General features: G+C 49.5%; 1 protein-coding gene across 1 annotated transcript in view; it reads right to left on the bottom strand.

The window, feature by feature from the left end:
• Positions 1 to 23,983, bottom strand: part of LOC122367752 (protein PALS2-like) — a 48,918-nt gene that overhangs the window by 13,311 nt on the left and 11,624 nt on the right. Inside the window, exons 4-8 of the mRNA XM_043341123.1 lie at positions 21,012 to 21,155; positions 18,610 to 18,762; positions 11,870 to 11,992; positions 1,916 to 2,014; positions 1,138 to 1,236 (exon numbers count right to left, since the gene is read on the bottom strand). Coding sequence (XP_043197058.1) covers positions 1,138 to 1,236; positions 1,916 to 2,014; positions 11,870 to 11,992; positions 18,610 to 18,762; positions 21,012 to 21,155 — 618 coding nt within the window. The remainder of the gene's footprint in view (positions 1 to 1,137; positions 1,237 to 1,915; positions 2,015 to 11,869; positions 11,993 to 18,609; positions 18,763 to 21,011; positions 21,156 to 23,983) is intronic.

Raw genomic sequence — 23,983 nt, 5'->3', positions numbered from 1 at the left:
CAAAATCCCTCAAAAACCGCAATTTTTCAAATAAAAGTGACCTCTCCGGTGCACGTGGCGCGTGCTATCCTCTGCATTGCACACCATTCAATAGCCCGTTCAATTCTGTACACGATGCTGTTTTCCCCGTGCCGGTCGGGCCCCTGGTCACCAAGATATTGCACGGGAACTGGACCCGTGTCGGCCAAAATTAGCCGTTTTCGCCCGATTTCGCACGCCGATTTATACATGTAAAGTCTATGACGCGAATTTGCACTTTTTGAGCACGCGCCACGCGCTCCCTATCAATCCGATCGAGCTGAGACCCCTCAAAGGCACGTCGCGCATCCTTGATCTATAAGTTGTGCAAATTTCACCGGGCTAGGTGCAACGGTCTGGCCTGTAGTCCACGCAAAGCAGCACCAAGTCGGGACCTCGGTAACGGACAGACGCACCCTCCTCAAATAGTTACGAGCGAGCGAGCGCAGCGAGCGAAGCGAAGTCACAATCTATTGATTCACAATCTATTGAATCCCCGTATAATCTATAGGGTGCTGTGCGAATAGATTTGATTCTAGATGCAGACCATGAATATTGAACATTAAATCTCAAAGTCTGGTGAATGGTCACGTAACAACACACATCGAGCATTGTGAATTCTGTTCAATCCGAACGCTGTGCTTTGTTGCGCAGCCAGAGAGCGCTTTGCAAAAGGCGCTCTGTGGATGGTGAGGGAGACGGGCCAACCACTGACGGCTGACGGCGGCGCCAGGCGCCAGGCAGGGCTGTCACAGCCAGGCTCAGACGCTAGGGAGCATTGCAGCGCCAGAGACATCCCAGACGGCTGCCGTCCCCTGCCTCTGAGCTGTGGTGGACATCTTTTGGTCCTGTGTCCTACACAAATACTGCCTCCACTCCCCAGCCTGAGCTGTGGTGAATCTCTACCGGCCTGACCCCTGGCGGCTGGACCCGCAGACTAGCACAGGAGTCGGCCGGTGGTAATTTAATCGTGGCGATCAGCCGACAGGAACGAAGACAGCTGCATCTTCTACACTTTCATCGGTGCTCAGTTTCCAGGGACATCCGTCCCGCCCCGATACGTCTGCCCTGCCCCCCCCCCCCCCCCCTCCCCCGCTACGGCCGTGCTCGGCGCCTCACCTTCAGAACGTCACCGTACTCGAAGGGCAGTCCGACCTCCGGACAGGGCAGCAGCTTGTCCTCCATCGGGTTATACGCGAACATGGCCCGCACGTAGCACTGGAACAGCCGTACAAGACACGTTACCGAAACCCTACTCCTCCTTCAAACTACTAGGTACTTTAAAAAAAAGAACGTGCAAGCATGCGATGACGTGGCATATTGCAAAATATAATTGCTCGGCATAGAAAAAAAAAATAATGAGTGATACCGACATAGGTATACGCGGACAGAAGTTTGGCGATACTACACCAGCTCATTTGCGAGACCCGTCCCGTGATATTTTTTATCTGAGAGGGTTCATTAGGGCACCATTGTGCACCACGAATGCAATCTCCCGGACGTAAGAGGCCGCTCGTCGTGAAAAAAAAAAACATGGGACAAATCCGCGCAAAGGATCGGCGATTGGACGAGTCGCAACGAATAAAAGCACACATAACGACACATTGCCCCTGCGTCAGAAAACATCGTGATGCTGTATACAGCTTATACGCTGGTATGTGATGAGGGCCGGAGGGACCTCTGTCAGCGGTTCGGTTGGGCCTCAGAGGGTTAGAGGGACCTCTATTAGAGGGAAGGCGGGGCTATAGAGGGTCAGTGTCAGTGTGGTCGTTGGGGTATGATAAGGCCAGAGGGTCCTTTGTTTGCAGTCCGGCGGGGCCTCAGAGGGCCAGAAGGCCCCCTGTCCGCGGTCCGGGCCGCGGAAGGCCCTGACACCACCCTGCCGACGTGCCCTCACCTGCGGTGCGGCTGGTTTGAGCGGCGCACCGGGCACCACCTTCAGTGTCACCGTGTTGGAGGCGCCGATGGCCTGCTGTAGCTCCTCCGGCGTGTATGCCTGGCGACACGGGGGGGAGGGGAAGGGGAGTCAGAGACAGGTCAGAGGTACTGAGGGGTCACAGTACGCCGATGGCCTGCTGAAGCTCCTCCGGCGTGTACGCCTGGGGACGCAGTGGGGGGGGGGGGGTGAAGTCAGAGGTACTGAGGGGTCACAGTACGAGGAAGTCAGAGGCAGGTCAGCGGCACGAGGGGTCACAGTGCGGGGAGGGTGTGTAGTGGGTACTCCTGTCGATGCAGAGCAGAGAGTGGGCGGTCAGCGGCAGAGCGGAGTTGTGGACCACAGACTACTCCTCAGTAATCTGCAGGTCCGACATAGGTCAACCGCCCCGCCGGGTCATAAGGGAGGAGCGACCGCAGACTTCTCCTCAGTGAACACTCCCAGCTCAATATGACGTCGCTGTGGGGCGGGAACGCCCCTACCGTCACCCACTCGCTAAACACAAACGCTGTTTTAAAAGCAAACTTTGCTGGTGCTGGCATAGGAGCGGCGAAATAACTTTACGGCGGCGTCTCTAATGCCTGCCCAGTATCGCATGGCGAAGTATTCTCATACATCAATCGAGCGCCGAGCCAAACAGGCAATGTCCGTCAAGACAGCCCATATTCAGCCCAGATTCAGCCCGGATTCAGCCCAGATTCGGGACACCTCCGATCAAGCTGAAACTCGCACACAATGTAGGCCATGACATGCCCAATCCACAGTCCAAGTCATTCGGTGGCACTCCCAGCCGTTTGACCTACAGAGGTCAGCAAAGGTCACGTGGCCCAAATTTGCACAGCAGATTGTGGCCCACCCAGTAGAGCTAGAGCGCTAAAAATGGCACCAATCGACTCGCCAGCATCTAATCTTACTTTCCCAACACTCATTTGACCTCTCAAGGTCATGCGATGACCTAAGGTCATTTGTGGGCTATGTCGAAAATACACTTGCACAGCAGTTTTCGAGTAGATGGATTGACCGAATTCCAAATCAGAGCACATCATCGGGTAGCCCATAGGCAGTAGTAACTTTCCTTAAAAACCGCTTTTCGATATGTGACCCCGTTTGACCTCGGCAGGTCAAAATGTGCAAATAAACGACACTCAATACGTCGCAGCCCGGATTCAGCCCAGATTCGGGACACCTCCGATCAAGCTGAAACTCGCACATAATGTAGGCCATGACATGCCCAATCCACAGTCTAAGTCATTCGGTGGCACTCTCAGCCGTTTGACCTACAGAGGTCAGCAAAGGTCACGTGGCCCAAATTTGCACAGCAGATTGTGGCCCACCCAGTAGAGCTAGAGCGCTAAAAATGGCACCAATCGACTCGCCAGCATCTAATCTTACTTTCCCAACACTCATTTGACCTCTCAAGGTCATGCGATGACCTAAGGTCATTTGTGGGCTATATCGAAAATACACTTGCACAGCAGTTTTCGAGTAGATGGATTGACCGAATTCCAAATCAAAGCACATCATCGGGTAGCCCATAGGCCGTAGTAACTTTCCTTGAAAACCGCTTTTCGATATGTGACCCCGTTTGACCTCGGCAGGTCAAAATGTGCAAATAAACGACACTCAATACGTCGCAGCCCGGATTCAGCCCAGATTCGGGACACCTCCGATCAAGCTGAAACTCGCACACAATGTAGGCCATGACATGCCCAATCCACAGTCCAAGTCATTCGGTGGCACTCCCAGCTGTTTGACCTACAGAGGTCAGCAAAGGTCACGTGGCCCAAATTTGCACAGCAGATTGTGGCCCACCCAGTAGAGCTAGAGCGCTAAAAATGGCACCAATCGACTCGCCAGCATCTAATCTTACTTTCCCAACACTCATTTGACCTCTCAAGGTCATGCGATGACCTAAGGTCATTTGTGGGCTATGTCGAAAATACACTTGCACAGCAGTTTTCGAGCAGATGGATTGACCGAATTCCAAATCAAAGCACATCATCGGGTAGCCCATAGGCCGTAGTAACTTTCCTTGAAAACCGCTTTTCGATATGTGACCCCGTTTGACCTCGGCAGGTCAAAATGTGCAAATAATCATCGACACTCAATACGTTGCAGCCCGGATTCAGCCCAGATTCGGGACACCTCCGATCAAGCTGAAACTCGCACACAATGTAGGCCATGACATGCCCAATCCACAGTCCAAGTCATTCGGTGGCACTCCCAGCCGTTTGACCTACAGAGGTCAGCAAAGGTCACGTGCCCCAAATTTGCACAGCAGATTGTGGCCTACCCAGTAGAGCTAGAGCGTTAAAAATGGCACCAATCGACTCGCCAGCATCTAATCTTACTTTCCCAACACTCATTTGACCTCTCAAGGTCATGCGATGACCTAAGGTCATTTGTGGGCTATGTCGAAAATACACTTGCACAGCAGTTTTCGAGTAGATGGATTGACCGAATTCCAAATCAAAGCACATCATCGGGTAGCCCATAGGCCGTAGTAACTTTCCTTAAAAACCGCTTTTCGATATGTGACCCCGTTTGACCTCGGCAGGTCAAAATGTGCAAATAAACGACACTCAATACGTCGCAGCCCGGATTCAGCCCAGATTCGGGACACCTCCGATCAAGCTGAAACTCGCACACAATGTAGGCCATGACATGCCCAATCCACAGTCCAAGTCATTCTGTGGCACTCCCAGCCGTTTGACCTACAGAAGTCAGCAAAGGTCACGTGGCCCAAAATTGCACAGCAGATTGTGGCCCACCCAGTAGAGCTAGAGCGCTAAAAATGGCACCAATCGACTCGCCAGCATCTAATCTTACTTTCCCAACACTCATTTGACCTCTCAAGGTCATGCGATGACCTAAGGTCATTTGTGAGCTATGTCGAAAATACACTTGCACAGCAGTTTTCGAGTAGATGGATTGACCGAATTCCAAATCAGAGCACATCATCGGGTATCCCATAGGCCGTAGTAACTTTCCTTAAAAACCGCTTTTCGATATGTGACCCCGTTTGACCTCGGCAGGTCAAAATGTGCAAATAAACGACACTCAATACGTCGCAGCCCGGATTCAGCCCAGATTCGGGACACCTCCGATCAAGCTGAAACTCGCACACAATGTAGGCCATGACATGCCCAATCCACAGTCCAAGTCATTCGGTGGCACTCCCAGCCGTTTGACCTACAGAGGTCAGCAAAGGTCACGTGGCCCAAATTTGCACAGCAGATTGTGGCCCACCCAGTAGAGCTAGAGCGCTAAAAATGGCACCAATCGACTCGCCAGCATCTAATCTTACTTTCCCAACACTCATTTGACCTCTCAAGGTCATGCGATGACCTAAGGTCATTTGTGGGCTATGTCGAAAATACACTTGCACAGCAGTTTTCGAGTAGATGGATTGACCGAATTCCAAATCAGAGCACATCATCGGGTAGCCCATAGGCCGTAGTAACTTTCCTTAAAAACCGCTTTTCGATATGTGACCCCGTTTAACCTCGGCAGGTCAAAATGTGCAAATAAACGACACTCAATACGTCGCAGCCCGGATTCAGCCCAGATTCGGGACACCTCCGATCAAGCTGAAACTCGCACACAATGTAGGCCATGACATGCCCAATCCACAGTCCAAGTCATTCGGTGGCACTCCCAGCCGTTTGACCTACAGAGGTCAGCAAAGGTCACGTGGCCCAAATTTGCACAGCAGATTGTGGCCCACCCAGTAGAGCTAGAGCGCTAAAAATGGCACCAATCGACTCGCCAGCATCTAATCTTACTTTCCCAACACTCATTTGACCTCTCAAGGTCATGCGATGACCTAAGGTCATTTGTGGGCTATGTCGAAAATACACTTGCACAGCAGTTTTCGAGTAGATGGATTGACCGAATTCCAAATCAGAGCACATCATCGGGTAGCCCATAGGCCGTAGTAACTTTCCTTAAAAACCGCTTTTCGATATGTGACCCTGTTTGACCTCGGCAGGTCAAAATGTGCAAATAATCGACACTCAATACGTCGCAGCCCGGATTCAGCCCAGATTCGGGACACCTCCGATCAAGCTGAAACTCGCACACAATGTAGGCCATGACATGCCCAATCCACAGTCCAAGTCATTCGGTGGCACTCCCAGCCGTTTGACCTACAGAGGTCAGCAAAGGTCACGTGGCCCAAATTTGCACAGCAGATTGTGGCCCACCCAGTAGAGCTAGAGCGCTAAAAATGGTACCAATCGACTCGCCAGCATCTAATCTTACTTTCCCAACACTCATTTGACCTCTCAAGGTCATGCGATGACCTAAGGTCATTTGTGGGCTATGTCGAAAATACACTTGCACAGCAGTTTTCGAGTAGATGGATTGACCGAATTCCAAATCAGAGCACATCATCGGGTAGCCCATAGGCCGTAGTAACTTTCCTTGAAAACCGCTTTTCGATATGTGACCCCGTTTGACCTCGGCAGGTCAAAATGTGCAAATAAACGACACTCAATACGTCGCAGCCCGGATTCAGCCCAGATTCGGGACACTTCCGATCAAGCTGAAACTCGCACACAATGTAGGCCATGACATGCCCAATCCACAGTCCAAGTCATTTGGTGGCACTCCCAGCCGTTTGACCTACGGAGGTCAGCAAATGTCACGTGGCCCAAATTTGCACAGCAGATTGTGGCCCACCCAGTAGAGCTAGAGCGCTAAAAATGGCACCAATCAACTCGCCAGCATCTACTCTTACTTTCCCAACACTCATTTGACCTATCAAGGTCATGCGATGACCTAAGGTCATTTGTGGGCAATGTCGAAAATACACTTGCACAGCAGTTTTTGAGTAGATGGATTGACCGAATTCCAAATCAGAGCACATCATCGGGTAGCCCATAGGCCGTAGTAACTTTCCTTAAAAACCGCTTTTCGATATGTGACCCTGTTTGACCTCGGCAGGTCAAAATGTGCAAATAAACGACACTCAATACGTCGCAGCCCGGATTCAGCCCAGATTCGGGACACCTCCGATCAAGCTGAAACTCGCACACAATGTAGGCCATGACATGCTCAATCCACAGTCCAAGTCATTCGGTGGCACTCTCAGCCGTTTGACCTACAGAGGTCAGCAAAGGTCACGTGGCCAAAATTTGCACAGCAGATTGTGACCCACCCAGTAGAGCTAGAGCGCTAAAAATGGCACCAATCGACTCGCCAGCATCTAATCTTACTTTCCCAACACTCATTTGACCTCTCAAGGTCATGCGATGACCTAAGGTCATTTGTGGGCTATGTTGAAAATATGGAATTCGGTCAATCCATCTACTCGAAAACTGCTGTGCAAGTGTATTTTCGATATAGCCCACAAATGACCTTAGGTCATCGCATGACCTTGAGAGGTCAAATGAGTGTTGGGAAAGTAAGATTAGATGCTGGCGAGTCGATTGGTGCCATTTTTAGCGCTCTAGCTCTACTGGGTGGGCCACAATCTGCTGTGCAAATTTGGGCCACGTGACCTTTGCTGACCTCTCTAGGTCAAACGGCTGGGAGTGTCACCGAATGACTTTGACTGTGGATTGGGCATATCATGGCCTACATTGTGTGCGAGTTTCAGCTTGATCGGAGGTGTCCCGAATCTGGGCTGAATCCGGGCTGCGACGTATTGAGTGTCGATTATTTGCACATTTTGACCTGCCGAGGTCAAACGGGGTCACATATCGAAAAGCGGTTTTAAGGAAAGTTAGTACGGCCTATGGGCTACCCGATGATGTGCTCTGATTTGGAATTCGGTCAATCCATCTACTCGAAAACTGCTGTGCAAGTGTATTTTCGACATAGCCCACAAATGACCTTAGGTCATCGCATGACCTTGAGAGGTCAAATGAGTGTTGGGAAAGTAAGATTAGATGCTGGCGAGTCGATTGGTGCCATTTTTAGCGCTCTAGCTCTACTGGGTGGGCCACAATCTGCTGTGCAAATTTGGGCCACGTGACCTTTGCTGACCTCTGTAGGTCAAACGGCTGGGAGTGCCACCGAATGACTTGGACTGTGGATTGGGCATGTCATGGCCTACATTGTGTGCGAGTTTCAGCTTGATCGGAGGTGTCCCGAATCTGGGCTGAATCCGGGCTGCGACGTATTGAGAGTCGTTTATTTGCACATTTTGACCTGCCGAGGTCAAACGGGGTCACATATCGAAAAGCGGTTTTTAAGGAAAGTTACTACGGCCTATGGGCTACCCGATGATGTGCTCTGATTTGGAATTCGGTCAATCCATCTACTCGAAAACTGCTGTGCAAGTGTATTTTCGACATAGCCCACAAATGACCTTAGGTCATCGCATGACCTTGAGAGGTCAAATGAGTGTTGGGAAAGTAAGATTAGATGCTGGCGAGTCGATTGGTGCCATTTTTAGCGCTCTAGCTCTACTGGGTGGGCCACAATCTGCTGTGCAAATTTGGGCCACGTGACCTTTGCTGACCTCTCTAGGTCAAACGGCTGGGAGTGCCACAGAATGACTTGGACTGTGGATTTGGCATGTCATGGCCTACATTGTGTGCGAGTTTCAGCTTGATCGGAGGTGTCCCGAATCTGGGCTGAATCCGGGCTGCGACGTATTGAGTGTCGTTTATTTGCACATTTTGATCTGCCGAGGTCAAACGGGGTCACATATCGAAAAGCGGTTTTCAAGGAAAGTTACTACGGCCTATGGGCTACCCGATGATGTGCTTTGATTTGGAATTCGGTCAATCCATCTACTCGAAAACTGCTGTGCAAGTGTATTTTCGATATAGCCCACAAATGACCTTAGGTCATCGCATGACCTTGAGAGGTCAAATGAGTGTTGGGAAAGTAAGAGTAGATGCTGGCGAGTCGATTGGTGCCATTTTTAGCGCTCTAGCTCTACTGGGTGGGCCACAATCCGCTGTGCAAATTTGGGCCACGTGACATTTGCTGACCTCTCTAGGTCAAACGGCTGGGAGTGCCACCGAATGACTTGGACTGTGGATTGGGCATGTCATGGCCTACATTGTGTGCTAGTTTCAATTTGATCGGAGGTGTCCCGAATCTGGGCTGAATCCGGGCTGCGACGTATTGAGTGTCGTTTATTTGCACATTTTGACCTGCCGAGGTCAAACGGGGTCACATATCGAAAAGCGGTTTTCAAGGAAAGTTACTACGGCCCATGGGCTACCCGATGATGTGCTTTGATTTGGAATTCGGTCAATTCATCTACTCGAAAACTGCTGTGCAAGTGTATTTTCGATATAGCCCACAAATGACCTTAGGTCATCGCATGACCTTGAGAGTCGATTGGTGCCATTTTTAGCGCTCTAGCTCTACTGGGTGGGCCACAATCTGCTGTGCAAATTTGGGCCACGTGACCTTTGCTGACCTCTGTAGGTCAAACGGCTGGGAGTGCCACCGAATGACTTGGACTGTGGATTGGGCATGTCATGGCCTACATTGTGTGCGAGTTTCAGCTTGATCGGAGGTGTCCCGAATCTGGGCTGAATCCGGGCTGCGACGTATTGAGTGTCGATTATTTGCACATTTTGACCTGCCGAGGTCAAACGGGGTCACATATCGAAAAACGGTTTTTAAGGAAAGTTACTACGGCCTATGGGATACCCGATGATGTGCTCTGATTTGGAATTCGGTCAATCCATCTACTCGAAAACTGCTGTGCAAGTGTATTTTCGACATAGCCCACAAATGACCTTAGGTCATCGCATGACCTTGAGAGGTCAAATGAGTTTTGGGAAAGTAAGATTAGATGCTGGTGAGTCGATTGGTGCCATTTTTAGCGCTCTAGCTCTACTGGGTGGGCCACAATCTGCTGTGCAAATTTGGGGCACGTGACCTTTGCTGACCTCTGTAGGTCAAACGGCTGGGAGTGCCACCGAATGACGTGGACTGTTGATTGGGCATGTCATGGCCTACATTGTGTGCGAGTTTCAGCTTGATCGGAGGTGTCCCGAATCTGGGCTGAATCCGGGCTGCGACGTATTGAGTGTCGATTATTTGCACATTTTGACCTGCCGAGGTCAAACGGGGTCACATATCGAAAAGCGGTTTTTTTGGAAAGTTACTACGGCCTATGGGCTACCCGATGATGTGCTCTGATTTGGAATTCGGTCAATCCATCTACTCGAAAACTGCTGTGCAAGTGTATTTTCGACATAGCCCACAAATGACCTTAGGTCATCGCATGACCTTGAGAGGTCAAATGAGTGTTGGGAAAGTAAGATTAGATGCTGGCGAGTCGATTGGTGCCATTTTTAGCGCTCTAGCTCTACTGGGTGGGCCACAATCTGCTGTGCAAATTTGGGCCACGTGACTTTTGCTGACCTCTGTAGGTCAAACAGCTGGGAGTGCCACCGAATGACTTGGACTGTGGATTTGGCATGTCATGGCCTACATTGTGTGCGAGTTTCAGCTTGATCGGAGGTGTCCCGAATCTGGGCTGAATCCGGGCTGCGACGTATTGAGTGTCGTTTATTTGCACATTTTGACCTGCCGAGGTCAAACGGGGTCACATATCGAAAAGCAGTTTTCAAGGAAAGTTACTACGGCCTATGGGCTACCCGATGATGTGCTTTGATTTGGAATTCGGTCAATCCATCTACTCGAAAACTGCTGTGCAAGTGTATTTTCGACATAGCCCACAAATGACCTTAGGTCATCGCATGACCTTGAGAGGTCAAATGAGTGTTGGGAAAGTAAGATTAGATGCTGGCGAGTCGATTGGTGCCATTTTTAGCGCTCTAGCTCTACTGGGTGGGCCACAATCTGCTGTGCAAATTTGGGGCACGTGACCTTTGCTGACCTCTGTAGGTCAAACGGCTGGGAGTGCCACCGAATGACTTGGACTGTGGATTGGGCATGTCATGGTCTACATTGTGTGCGAGTTTCAGCTTGATCGGAGGTGTCCCGAATCTGGGCTGAATCCGGGCTGAATCTGGGCTGAATATGGGCTGTCTTGATAAACATAAACAGGCAGGCTTTGAACTTCAAAGGCGGCTTCCAAGCAATGTTTCGACTCGGCTACTGAGTAACCTGGCACATTTGGAAGTTCGCAACTTGCATACAATGTGCATTATTGAATCATCGCGCACCCTGCCTCGCCAGACTGATAGCCCCCCCCCCCCCCCTGGCGCCCCCTCCCCTCCCAGAAAGTCAACACGCTGTTAGCGGCGCCACCGGCGCCGGCCCGGCGTGTGCCCGTGAATATTCATCGGCCCACCCGCCAGGCGCCGCCGCTCCCACTGGGGCAAACACTGCGCTGACGCCTCCGCGGCGGCCGCTGCAGGGGGGGGGGGGCGGTCCCAAAGGGAGCACACACCGCGCCACCGGCGGAGGAGGGAGGGGAGGGTAATGACAGCGGCGCGGCGCTGATATGTGTCCGGTGACACCGCACGCGATGTGGAGTACGGAGCCGCTCCGGCCAATACTAGGAATGCAGGGAACATAGCCGCCGTATGTTAGACATATTGCACCGTGTCTCCGCACATCTCCCCTGCGTCTTCGTTCTCCCATGGGCACAGACTATTGGAGCACGCCCTAATCAATCACACTACACGCGGGAATTGGAGAACACAGCAGCGCCAATAAGACGGTGGTGACGTGCGGTCCCTATTGGGAAAGACGCGTATGTCTGATGTCCTAAGACGCAGGAATGAGAATTCTGCTGAGCACAGTTAGCCTTACGAATATTGAGCTCAGCAAGGGTTCAAAGAGTCGATCAAAGCGGATCCTAGCGTTTGTGGCCAAACATAACCGTGGATGGTATGTGACTCGTACTGGGTACAGCGGGCTGAGTCCGTCTCGAGGTGACCACAATCACCAGTCATCACACTTAGCAGTGAGCTGCGCACGGTACCCCAGTGGACACCCTGACCCCGACTCTGACCCCGGGTCACTCACCGGCCGGCCGTTGACCTCTCGGATGACGTCACCGACGTGCAGCAGGCCCTGTTTGTCGATGAAGCCGCCGGCCAGGATGCGGGAGACGACCAGCTCGTCTCCCTCCTGTTTCACCGTCAGGCCCTGTCGGAGAGCAGCGAGTGGTCACACGGTGGTCGCCGGTCGGCGGCGAGCCTAGAACTATGGCACAACGACGGGTTAGTGGTAAGATATCAGGGTGGCAGAGAATAACGGCCAGGGGGACGGTGGGGTAGAGCAGTCGAGGTTACAGCAATCAAATACAACGATCAGGAGGCTTTACGGCAGGGAACAACGGTAGGCATTAGTAGCAACACTTCAAAAGGAAAAAATCAATGACAATTTGATAAGCTCAAACATAGACCACTCTGATCTCTGGCGCTCTGTAAAAGTTTTGAAGCTGCCGCGTATCGGTTTTAACTCGTAGTTTAGTTTAGTTTAGTTTATTCCATCAATCATCCACAGGCACACACCCAATGACGGATGAAGTCATAATATAAAATAAATGTAACAGCAAAATACAGCACTTAGCAATACCACAATCAACGCGCCGGTTTAACTTTTCATCAGAGCAGAAGTCTTCCCAAGGAATAGGGCCACCATACGTGGAAGGCAGTGTTTCTCTACTAGTAAGGCATGGCCAAGATCTGGCGATGATCTCAACTAGTCCTGTAACTTTGACATATTGTATTTGGTAGCCCACATTTCAGTAAACGAGACACCCGCAGTGTTTCAATGAACGAGCAGCTGACAACGAATAGAGCTTATCTATCATTTGGGTTATGACATATCCCAACAGCACGGCCACATCTCACAACCAAAGCCTAGAGCTGCCACTTTCCAACAACGCTGGGGGAGCAGTTTGGCAGTGTTGTGCCGGCCCGCAGCTTTCCGGTCCCACCGTCCCAGCCCCAAATACCGTCCACAGCATGGCAAATTCATGACGATAGAAGCTCGATTCGATGGAGGCTCGGCGGGGCGAAATTGCATCGGCCGCTGTCCGAAACCCCCCAAGGACCGCCCCTGCCGTCGGTCATAGATGACGTCACAATGCAAAGGCGCGCGGCTGCACAGACTGCAGCGTTACGGGCTGCAGCGTCACGTCCTGCAGCAGCACGGGACCAGAGCCCGCTCCACTCCAAACCCGGCGGAAACCGCTGTCGGCCGCCACGACAAACTGGAGCGAAAAATGGCCGCCGCCTTCCGCCGTCCAGCCGCTTATTGGAAGCCAGATTGGAGACCTTTCCTACTCCAGATGATTTGAGAGAGGGAAATATCCCCGAAATTCGACGTCGGAACTATGCAATCGTTTCCATCTGGGTCGGCCACCGTCGGAGTGGGTATTTGTCACCGCTCCAAGGTCCACAATAGTCCAGGATGACAGATAATATCTCAGCGACGCTAAATGGGAAAACCGCTGTGTTCGGCAACACACAAACGCATTCTAAAAAGAGGGGTCGGCTGCTTATCGAATTTCTCTAAATGCTTGGTCACGAATCAGGTTACTTTAAAGCTGACAGGAGATATGGCTAGACCAGTGGACATCCAATGACACCAATAAATTTGACCAATCTGTGAAAAGGTGGTCGCCTTTTTCACCCTGAGCACCAGTAACAGGCTTTCTTGCACTGACCGGCGAGAAAAAGGAAAAGACGCCGTTAGAGAAGGGGAGAAAGGGGAGAGGGGGATAGGAGATGGGGAGAGAAAGTGAGAAAGAGGGAGAGAGAGAGAGAGAGAGGGAGAGGGATGAAAAGAGAAAAGAGGATAGGAGGAGATGGAGAAAGAGAGAGGAGCAGAGACAGAGAGGCAGAGCTGGGGAGGCCGCCGTCAGCGGGCGAGCGAAGGGAGCCAGCATTGGCCGGGCGGTCGGTGACAACCGGTAACCGATGGAGATTGGACGAGGGGTCGAGCCGACCGCCGAAGCTTCTCTCATGAGACTACCGACCGCGGCCTGTCTGTGCCCAAGTGGCTGCATCACGGACGGAGGAGCGGCACGACGTTCCCGAAAGCCGAAGTCGGACATGGTGCGGAGACGCCCGTCGCTACGCTCTGTGGCTACACTGGTGCATAGCGACAGTATGTATGTAACTCAAGGTGAGACTATTTATTTTGTGTAACGAGCAGGAGAAAGGCCAAATACAGCGCCGCTCGAGGAGCGTCCCCGACATATTTTCATTATCAATGGGCCCTGATGGAAGCTGCAGGTAGGGGAGAGTGGAAAATTGACGACACATTTCTGCATTTTCTCAACGCTGGCAGGTGTCGTATTCATTTTACTTTACTGGACAGTGAACTTGAAATGATAGAGTAATTACTTATATTGAAATTGTGACGCATTACAAAGGTCTGCAAGGCGGCCAAATTGCCCCACTAGCAGGGTTATTTGGCCGGGGGTGTGGGGCAATTTGGCCGGTGTTAGTTTGCGGTCGGGATTTTCTGTTATATTGCGAGTCAGCTTCAGATCCATCAATGACGTGTGTCCTATGACTCATTTGCCGCATTTTGGAGGTTGACTCAGGGGTCACAGGGGTCAAAATAGTCAAATTAGCGGCTCTAGATGCGAAGACAGTTTTTTTACGAATAACTTTTGAAGTAATCAAGCTAGGCCAAAACTTCGAGTACCATCGTAATTCTCTCGTCAGTCCGCATCGAAAGATATATGTGTTGACCTTGAGAAGTCAAGGTCAAAGGTTGACCTCAGGCCACGTTGCAAATGGTCGCTTGACCTCAAGGTCACGTGATTTCAAGGTCATCATGCATATCATTCGATGCGCCTTGGCGAGCTGAACAGAATGAGACCATTTGTGCGGCTGTATCATTTTTATGTAAGGATTTATTAGCAAAAAACGTTTGGTAACTTTTGATGACGTCACATGCTCTTACAGTTGACCAATCGGAAGTAAGGCATCAAAGTAGTCAAAGTTGGTCATGAATCATGTCATTTATGGTACAATTGACCATGAAAACTCGGCCGTCCCAGCATATAGACCATGAGCGCACCGGCCAAGTTGCCCCGCTAGTCCCGGCCAAATTACCCCATATTGTCATTCTGAAAATTTTTTGTCTATAAAGTCATCACGGCTATACGGAATTAGATAAAATTGCTCTTGGAACCGCTGAACACCCCCAAGAATGGCGCTATAATGTCTGAATTCGTTTTTAGCCCAAATACTACATGTTATACAACTTTGTAAACAGAAGTAAAAGTTACCATTTTCTAATGAAATTAACGTCTTATTAATTTTGAATAAAACTACGAGGGGCAAAGTTTTGACATTTGTCCTCCAGTTATTTCTACCCATGACAAATGAATAGAGACTAGAGCTATTTCACTCACTTTTATTAGACAGCGTACAGGTGGGGGCGGCCAATTTACACCACCGGCCAAATTACCCCACTCTCCCCATGAACTCTGGATGATGCGATGTTAGTAGTATATTGGAATTAGGAATTGGCCCGCCGTCCCTTCCCCAGCTGACGGCTGTGCTCCGCTGTCCCCCTCGCAGCTGAGGGCGGTCTGCTGTCCCTCCCAGCCGCTGAGGGCAGTCCGCTGTTCCTTCCCAGCTGCTGAGGACGGCCACCATCCCTCCCCAGCTGAGAGTGGGCAGGGCTGACGGCGGGCCGCTGTTCTCTCCCCAACTGAGAGCGGTGGCAGCTCGGAGATGTGCCGATGGGATCGCCCACCAGCACGACCGATCGCCCTGCCCTGCGCCCCTCCGACCGACCGACTCGGGAGGACAGAGCCCCGGCTGACCGATCGCCGTCCGTCCCAGAGCACCCAGCCGAAATCCAGCCAATACGGCGGCAGATTCATCAGAGGGCAGCCTGCAGCGAAAACACGGCGACCGCCGCTGTCACGTCCAATGTCAGTGGCGTCCTGTCCGATATCAAATAAAAGCCGGCGGCCAAATCATGAACTATTCTTGCATTCAGAATGTCATTATCAATGGCCAAGTGTAATCGTAATAATCTTCAGCCACCGTAGCAGCGCTAATGCCTATTCGCTATCAAATAATTCATGCGCCGTTGTAGGGAAATGCTGCGAAATGTCTTCTATCATTAATTATCTTGTCTTCGCCACTGAGACGGAAGAAATAATCGGCCAGAGACATCATTAACCAGACCAGCACAAGATTCCATTGTCATGCAAAAGACAGCTTAGCATATGAATGGAGTTAGCAAAATACCGCCGTAGCTACTGCTCCGGATGCATGCGAGCTTAAGATATATGGCTTCCATTTCCAATGCCATGATAACTGGCTCAACGAGTTTGCAGTCAAATGATAAAAGTGCATTAAATAACAATTAACTATTTGTATGGATGTAATTTCTTTCCTTTTGAGAGTTCGCTCTAGCTTTAGATAGGTAAAAAGTTTAGATGGTACTGATGAATATACATCAGACACGTCATGTTCCATCGATAACCAGATCAAAATGTTGACCAAATCCTTCCACAATTATGCGCCCATTAAAGCGCATTTAAACTTTCCGTATAACTTTCGATATTCCTCAGTTTATCAGGCCTAGCTAGCACATCCGTGCACCCGTTCTTCATGTCAGACGGATTGCAAATTATCGGCAACGTTTCATACAACAGCGCAATGGGCTCTACCGCGCGGCACAAAGTATAGCCGAGAGCAGATCCGGGAAAATCTCCCGGTATCCGCTACAATGGCGGCGTCGGCACGGCTTTCACACTGAGCGCTTTCAGACGAGCCGTTCTAAATACAGCGGCGCACCGCTTTTCACATCGGGGCCGTAAAAAGCTGAGTGATGTTGGCTGGGGATCAGTGAGGAGGCCCGGGGCCATCAATAATCAGACGGAGGGGGTGTCTGGGAGCCGGGAGACGCCAGGGACCGTCGGTATCGTCAGTGAAACGCGGCATCGTCGACCGTTCAGCTTGTGTTTATGGCATGTAAATACGACGATGATTGTGTTAACCCGCGCCCCGTAGGGGGGGGGGGCCGAAACGGCCCCCCCCCCCTGTCCTTTTCGGTCGATATCTCCTAAACGGCTGGAGATATCGCCACCAAACTTTCAGGACCCCTCCGGGCATCAATTTTACACATTGTGACCAAAAATTTTTCCAGAAGCTATGATAGGTTGGCCACAAATGACGTCAGAGTGACGTCATGTTCTGTCATTTTCGACCGAAAAAAGACCTTCGCGAGAAGACCTGTCAGGACTACAGCTTTGAAGATACAGAAAAATGATCAAGACATAAAAGGTGTAGAATTGACAGGGCTACAAAACTGCTATCTCGAATTTTTGAAATTTTTGAGTTTTGACCCCCAAAAATCAAAAAAGCATTTTTTTGGATATATTCGCCAAAAAATCCAAAAAGTTTTTCAAGTTTCGAAAAAACCGGAATATATGTGATAGTGCCTACCGTCTTCTATCTACATACCAAATTTCAGATCGATACCTCGTTTTTTGGCCAAGTTATAGCGAAAAAACTGTTCAAAAATGATGACGTCAAATTTTCAAACTCAATTTTTGGCAATTCTGGAACTCGTAGAGCAAAACGAAGACCACCATTAGACTCCCCGTGAAGAGCTGCATCGAATGGATACCCCTTTTATGCAAAAATATCAACTTTGAAATTTGACCTAATTTGACCTGACCTTGACCTGACCTTCACCAAAACGTGACCTAGGCTGGCCCCAAAGGCTGCCTAACCCACATAATCGCATTTGTCATGTAAAATGAACCATAAAACATGTATCACACGACACATTCATATTGTGACCCCCGGTGACCTGACCTCGCTGTGACCTGACCTGGTATCAGTGACCTCAGATAGCAAAGTATGTGTTTGACGAACAATGTACCATCGATGGTTTTCAATAAATTACCAATTTACTCGCTTTCACAGCACATTTCTTGAATTGCCTGTGAACGGTGAAAATCTGACCTTTGACCTGACCTGTGACGTCATCGGTTTGACCTAGGTCAATGAAATTTGGTCACAAGGTAGTTCCCGGGTGGGGCTATCGAACGCCGTTTGAATTTTGAAAATCGGCCGGTAACTTTCCGAGATCTTAGGGGGGGGCCGATACGGCCCCCCCCCCCCCTACGGATGGTAGGGTCCGCCGGTAGCCCTACGGGGCGCGGGTTAATACTAAGAAGTAGGAAGCACCTACCTTCGTGTTTTAGATAAGGTCCGCACAATTGTGGATAGATTGCATTTAAGTGATGATGGGAAGTCGCCATTATTCATCTCAGGGGAAAAGATTGGATATGGTTTTCACGAAAAGATCCTAGCTTGCCGACTGTACTAAATGCGCTGAATTTTGTGCTTCAGCAACAATTCTGAATGCAAAGCATTGAGCAGGAAAATAATTGCGTCTCACCGAATCCGCTTTGGTTGCTTTGGCTGCTGCAGTCATGCAGGTCAAAAGACATCTCACATGGGATGCGTTTTCCGAGAGCACATAGTCTTTGATCCTCCATCGGATAATACTCCCTACAGAACCATCTGGTCGATACAGTACCGAGATTAGAGCAGTCAGCTACCTTCCTCGAATGGCCGTCAAGCACGCCCAAACAATGCTCTTGCGCAGAACTGAGAGCAGTGTGTCCCTATACATCGTCCCCAGTTCCCGCTCACTAGGAGCCCCGAGTCTTCACATACAGACCCCAGCCCCCACTCACCCACACTCCCTTCCCCGCGTCGGCACTCACCAGCTACCCACGCTCCCTTCCCCGCGCCGGCACTCACCAGCGGCTCGTTGGGGTTCTTGGTGAGGCCCACCATGCGTATGGCCTCCATGTTCTCGGCTGTGGGCGGATCGTCGGGAGGTTTGTGTGTCACCTCTCGGCCGCTCGCCTGTGCGGTCTCCTTGGCGATCCGGTCGTGCGCGTTCAGGAGACCCTGCCGGACAAGGAGGGAGCGTCAGTCAGCAGTGGCTAGCCCTAAAGGGTGGGGGTCACTCCAGTGTCCCCGAAAACAACAGCAGGGCTTGTGCGAATATCAACACTGTCATAGCTACTGGAAAACGTCGAACGAGAATGATGAGTTTCTATGGAGATTGGAGATCAAATGTTATTTTTTGCTTAGGCACCTGTCATGACTAAGACAAGATGATGAGCTATTTCAATTAAAATATTGTTGTTTTGACACCAAAAGACACTTTCCCATGTGGCTTTACTGACTACTGATCCCTGGAAGTGTAGTATGTTAATCCACGCTTAACTATACACACGGACATACTGATTACGGGAAATACTCGTATATCTTAGTTCGGGATGCTTGTAATTGGCCAGCGCCGCCATCAGACGACTTTAATGAGACGGCCCGAGTGTCGGTAACGGTCGGCGCCGCTTGATCGATAACCTATCAAAAGCAGCACAAAATAACGACAATCATCAAAATCACATAGTCTGGTGAAAAGTGATTGCTTGCAATGATCTACCGCCGCTAAGTATGGGTATGGGTACAAACAAACAGGGAGCAATCTCGTGATTCGTTCGGCGCGTGGTATGCATAGACGGTAGATAACGAACAGAAGGGGCCGGGCAGGCCACTTCGTTATCAGTTTGTGGTGGCCCAGCCAAATTCATGAAGCAATTAAGCACTGTTTGTGCTATGGCCCACTTGATGAACGGTTATCGTCTGCTGTTTTTCGTAGTGTTGTCTCCACAGCAAACACAAACACACTTCATATGACTGAAAAGTAGATTATGTTAAAAAAGGTGTTTCGTAGAGGGGTCCAAAAAGTAGAGGGATCATGCCTCACACCTATCTTCCAACGGTTTACGACCCGTGGCAGCAAAACATAACAACCTCGAACATCAGTTGATTTATCAATCAACAACCAATACTAAGTTGCTAGCACATACCTCATATTCACTCTCGATACCACTTTCGCCAGAGTTCGCCATAAAATGATCACAGTGAGAGCACTTCTGAGTCAACACGTTAGCACGACACTGGCTGCTCCTGGGAGCGACTGAATACCCTGAGCAGGCGGCCAGGCGGCGCGCACGGTCCTACCGGGCTCCACAGAGGCACTGGTGGCTGTACTGAGTCCGGGGTGGCCATGGAGTCCGATAGGTACCCAGCCGGTGGCGAATGTCAGAGGTAAAAACAGCCGCGGGCGGCGCCACGCTCTATGACGTCATACAGAACACCGGCACGGGACGGCATACATAATATGACGGCCTACCTCGTGCATTAATAATGGAGCCGCTTATTTTGAAAACACCAGCCTTCTTCGGCTTTTTCCTAAACGATGCTACGTGTGCTTTATTTTTAACACTTCAAAGACGAGTTACATTCTCAATTTGTTTGAAGAACACATGCATATTTCAATTCAATCTTTGGCTCGTCGTTTTCAGATGGTCGTCAAAATGTGGGAATTGTCCTATTGAAGGCAATAGAAAACGCCAAGACGAGATCTGTTAGAGCTGCATGCCCGTCTGTGTTGACAGTGGATCTGTGTGCTGAAGATGTGTGATGAATCTGAGTCAATATTGTCCCAGTCCCGAAGTGTTTTTATCGTGGTTTGATTGATACATAACGAGACTGGTCGATAGTCAGAAGAGCCCAATGTCATCACCGAGTGGGTATATCTCAGCTGATGACTAAAGAATATAAGATCATCACACTCCAATGTAAAAAACCAGCTTAACCTTAAAAGGAAAGCGTGTTAAGCGATTATGGAATGCACTCACATATGGCATATGACGTTAAGCAGTAGGATAGCCTGCGACTAGTAGGCGATTTATAACAGGCGCGATGCACAGTCATGACTGCATCTTACTTTCGATTGATTCGGACGCATGCATCCTTCAGAGGTCAAGGTGGTGGAGTTAGCCTGAGATGCGAAGCTGCTGTGATATGCTTTGATCAGGGTTGGGAATTCTACAGATAACAATAATGTACAAATTTATGAAATGAACGGGCATGAAAAAGAATATCTTGCACATTTTCCTTCTACCGAGTTCTACGCAGGTTGAGTTGGCACGGCTCATGTGCAATGTTTATGGTAATACAGTTGCTTTTCAAATGGATAGCTCCACAGGAAACGTCAGATCACGGTCTACCTACCATTATTAGTTGCAAGTTATCATACGCCCAGCGATACTCTGTTCATTTTCGCGGGAGGCCGTGTCACCTACCAGGAATTTCTGCGCCGTGAGGATGTTGATGAGCACCCGGGCGTCCTTGTGGTGCGGCCTCAGTCTCCGCGAGATCTCGAGCGCGATGGGCAGCGCGTCCCAGCGGACCGGCGCCGGGTCGACACGCTCCTCCGGCTCAGAGAGCTGCGGCACAGGATTAAATCACTGGTTAGACTTATGATACTAGTCATATGCCTCTGTATGATACTAGTCAATGCCCTACCCCTACCTAATCACAGAGCAGCCAACAACAGGCTCGCCTGAAATATATTTCTGATCACCACTTAATAGCTCACAGCTCACACCTGCGAACATTAGTGTAAATATGTAGCCTAACACGTACTAGTATTTTGGCTGGGTTAGGGTAAATAAGGTTGGGATGAATTGTTTGTATGTCCTCATGTTTCTGTCACATTTCTGGAAGTTGTGAGAGAAGCAGAAAAGAGCTTAAATGAGCTCTGTTTCATGCCACTATTAGCCAGGCAAACATTTCTGGCAAAATTAGTTGTTCGCTAACTGTACATCAAACAACGCATGTTGATAAAAAAAAATCCATTGTTTGAAGTTTTAGACAAAGAATGTTAACTGCACTCAAATCTCATAAGTTAGCAATTTATTTTTATACCTATTACATGTGCCAGTATATGCCTGGTTCACCCTCACCTGGGGATCCAACTTTCATTTGAGGTAAAGGTAAAAGAACAAACACGAATGGTGGTGACAAGGGGTGATTTCGCCTTTTGATGACCCTGTCTCCCAGAGTACAGCCAGAATGGCAGGACAGCAAAAACAGAGAATGAAGGAACCCATGAGCACATGGCTCCCTCTGTGGTAACTGGTAACGGACCATGTAGGTTGCAGGCACACAGCCATGCCTGAAAAAAAATGGAATGGGCCTGCAGTGAGCCACATTTAATTTGTAGCTTATGTTTACCCCGGGTAGCTGTCCATCTGTGCACAAATACCAGAGGTAGGTTTGGGTAGGCATTGAAGTTTTATGTAGGACGTAGGTGCTGTGATCTGTGAAGCTTTGAGGTTTGGTTAGATGACCTTGATGATGTTTTTTATGCAAAAAGTGTTTGCCTATTACAATGCAAACTTCACACTTCAGGCACAGCTGGATAGGTGTCACGGTCAACATTACCTACCCATTTTGTTTCTGAGGTAATATCTAAACAAATTTAAAGGGGTTGATGAAGCAAAGGAAAAAACTTCTTGAAACTTGAAAGGAAACTATATTAGAGAAGCTTAGAAAATGATCAAGGTGCAGTAGGAATATACTAAAAACTTTATCAAAACCTGTTCTGCAATCTGCATTATTCTGTAGTCTTTGAGCAGGCCTAAAAAAAAACTATGTCTGAACAGAAAAAAAAACTAGCAGAGTTTCCTTGGACTCATCCAGCAGTCATTTGGCAACTACCTATGTTAATGTGCCAATGAAGCTGAAGGCCCTTGCAGCTCTCTTGCCTTGTCAACTCATCAGACGTGTGCTCATGGCCTGGAAAAACGTTAAATCATGAAATTTCAGGTGGTGTTGCAAAAAAGTTACTTATTTACTGGGCAAAAAATGCTTGAACACCTGCATGGTCTTATCCTGGAATCTCTGATAGTACTAAAGCAGATGTCACACATGTTTTTTGCAACCAAGGAGAGGTGCTGTAGGTTAGGTTGTAGGTTGTAGGTTTTAGGTGGTAAGTTTTAGGTTGTAGGTTGTAGGTTTTAGGTTGCAGGTTAGGTTAGGTCAGGTTTGGTTTGATTATAAAGCACCTCAGGTATAGCGCCTCTCCTTGGTTGCACAAAAACAAGTGAGACGCCTGCTTTACGACTTCCGAATCTCTTGCTGTTTATCCGTCAATGGCCAATAAGGATAATTTAAGTCAGTAGTTGATCAGTAGTTGAGCAAAACGATCCAAATACCAACGAACTATCACAAATTAAATAAAAAACTGATATATGGGCGTTGTCTGCAAGCGATGGATGACACGGGAACACAAATATGACGCGGCTGTTACGATAGCCTACTGTAATAGTTGATAGTCCACCGATAAATACGCAACCACAAGCAGCAACAAGGCAACATTTTTAATTCCAAATCACCTTTGATCGTTTCAATCACGGTTGAGGAACGACGTAGAATTCTTGAAGACCACTACGAAGTTATCCATCCGTCACGAACTAACGCCCATTGCACAAAATACAAACTTGAGTATTTCGCCTCAGGCTACGCATCAAATAGTCGCTACCAAATGCTACCAAATTTTTGGGTTGTGTCTCATCAGTAAAGGAATCTTTCATGGCAAATAGGATAGTAGCTTTCAGAGGCGGTTTAATTCAATAACAATGAATCGTGGAAAGTGGATAAGCAAAACACTTAGGCAAATTGAACGGACACAATTTGCGACCCCGGCTCCGACCATTGGTACCGTTTTTATCAGATCACTTGGAAAGCTTTTTGGTTCAATAGCTTTGCTCTTGAGAGCACTTACATATACCTATACCTAAGGTAAATAATATACCCGTACCTACCTACCTACCTACCTACATATTATTACCATGATTCAACACAGTCCAGTAGGCAGCAATTGATCAGTGGTAATTGGTATCGCTTGGTTCCACTGAACGCTTTTATATATAGATGATACCTACCTATATCATTTCTGAGACAATTGTGGCAAAGGCGAGAATAGCAAGACCTCCCCGCCGCAGTCGCCCGGTTCCTGCGCCTTTGGTCGCTACAGCACCGCACGGGGTGGCTCGGCTGGCTAAAGGCATCGGAGGCACAGCTGGCCGCCTTTCCCGCTGATTGGTGACCATGTCGACCCCGCTCTGACCCCGGGGGAGCCGAGCAGCCGAGCCGAGCGGCGATCGCAGCCGAGCCGAGCGGCGAGCAGCCGAGCCGCGAGCCGCCCGGCGCGCGGCACTGCACAGTTGGGTTCACGCCTTTTCAGTAACGGAACACAATATCATCAAGG

This window comes from Amphibalanus amphitrite, unplaced genomic scaffold, assembly GCF_019059575.1.
Source record: "Amphibalanus amphitrite isolate SeventyFive unplaced genomic scaffold, NRLGWU_Aamphi_draft 000894F_arrow, whole genome shotgun sequence".
Classification (NCBI taxonomy): Eukaryota; Metazoa; Arthropoda; class Thecostraca; order Balanomorpha; family Balanidae; genus Amphibalanus; species Amphibalanus amphitrite.
This window is presented reverse-complemented; position numbering and strand designations above follow the sequence as displayed.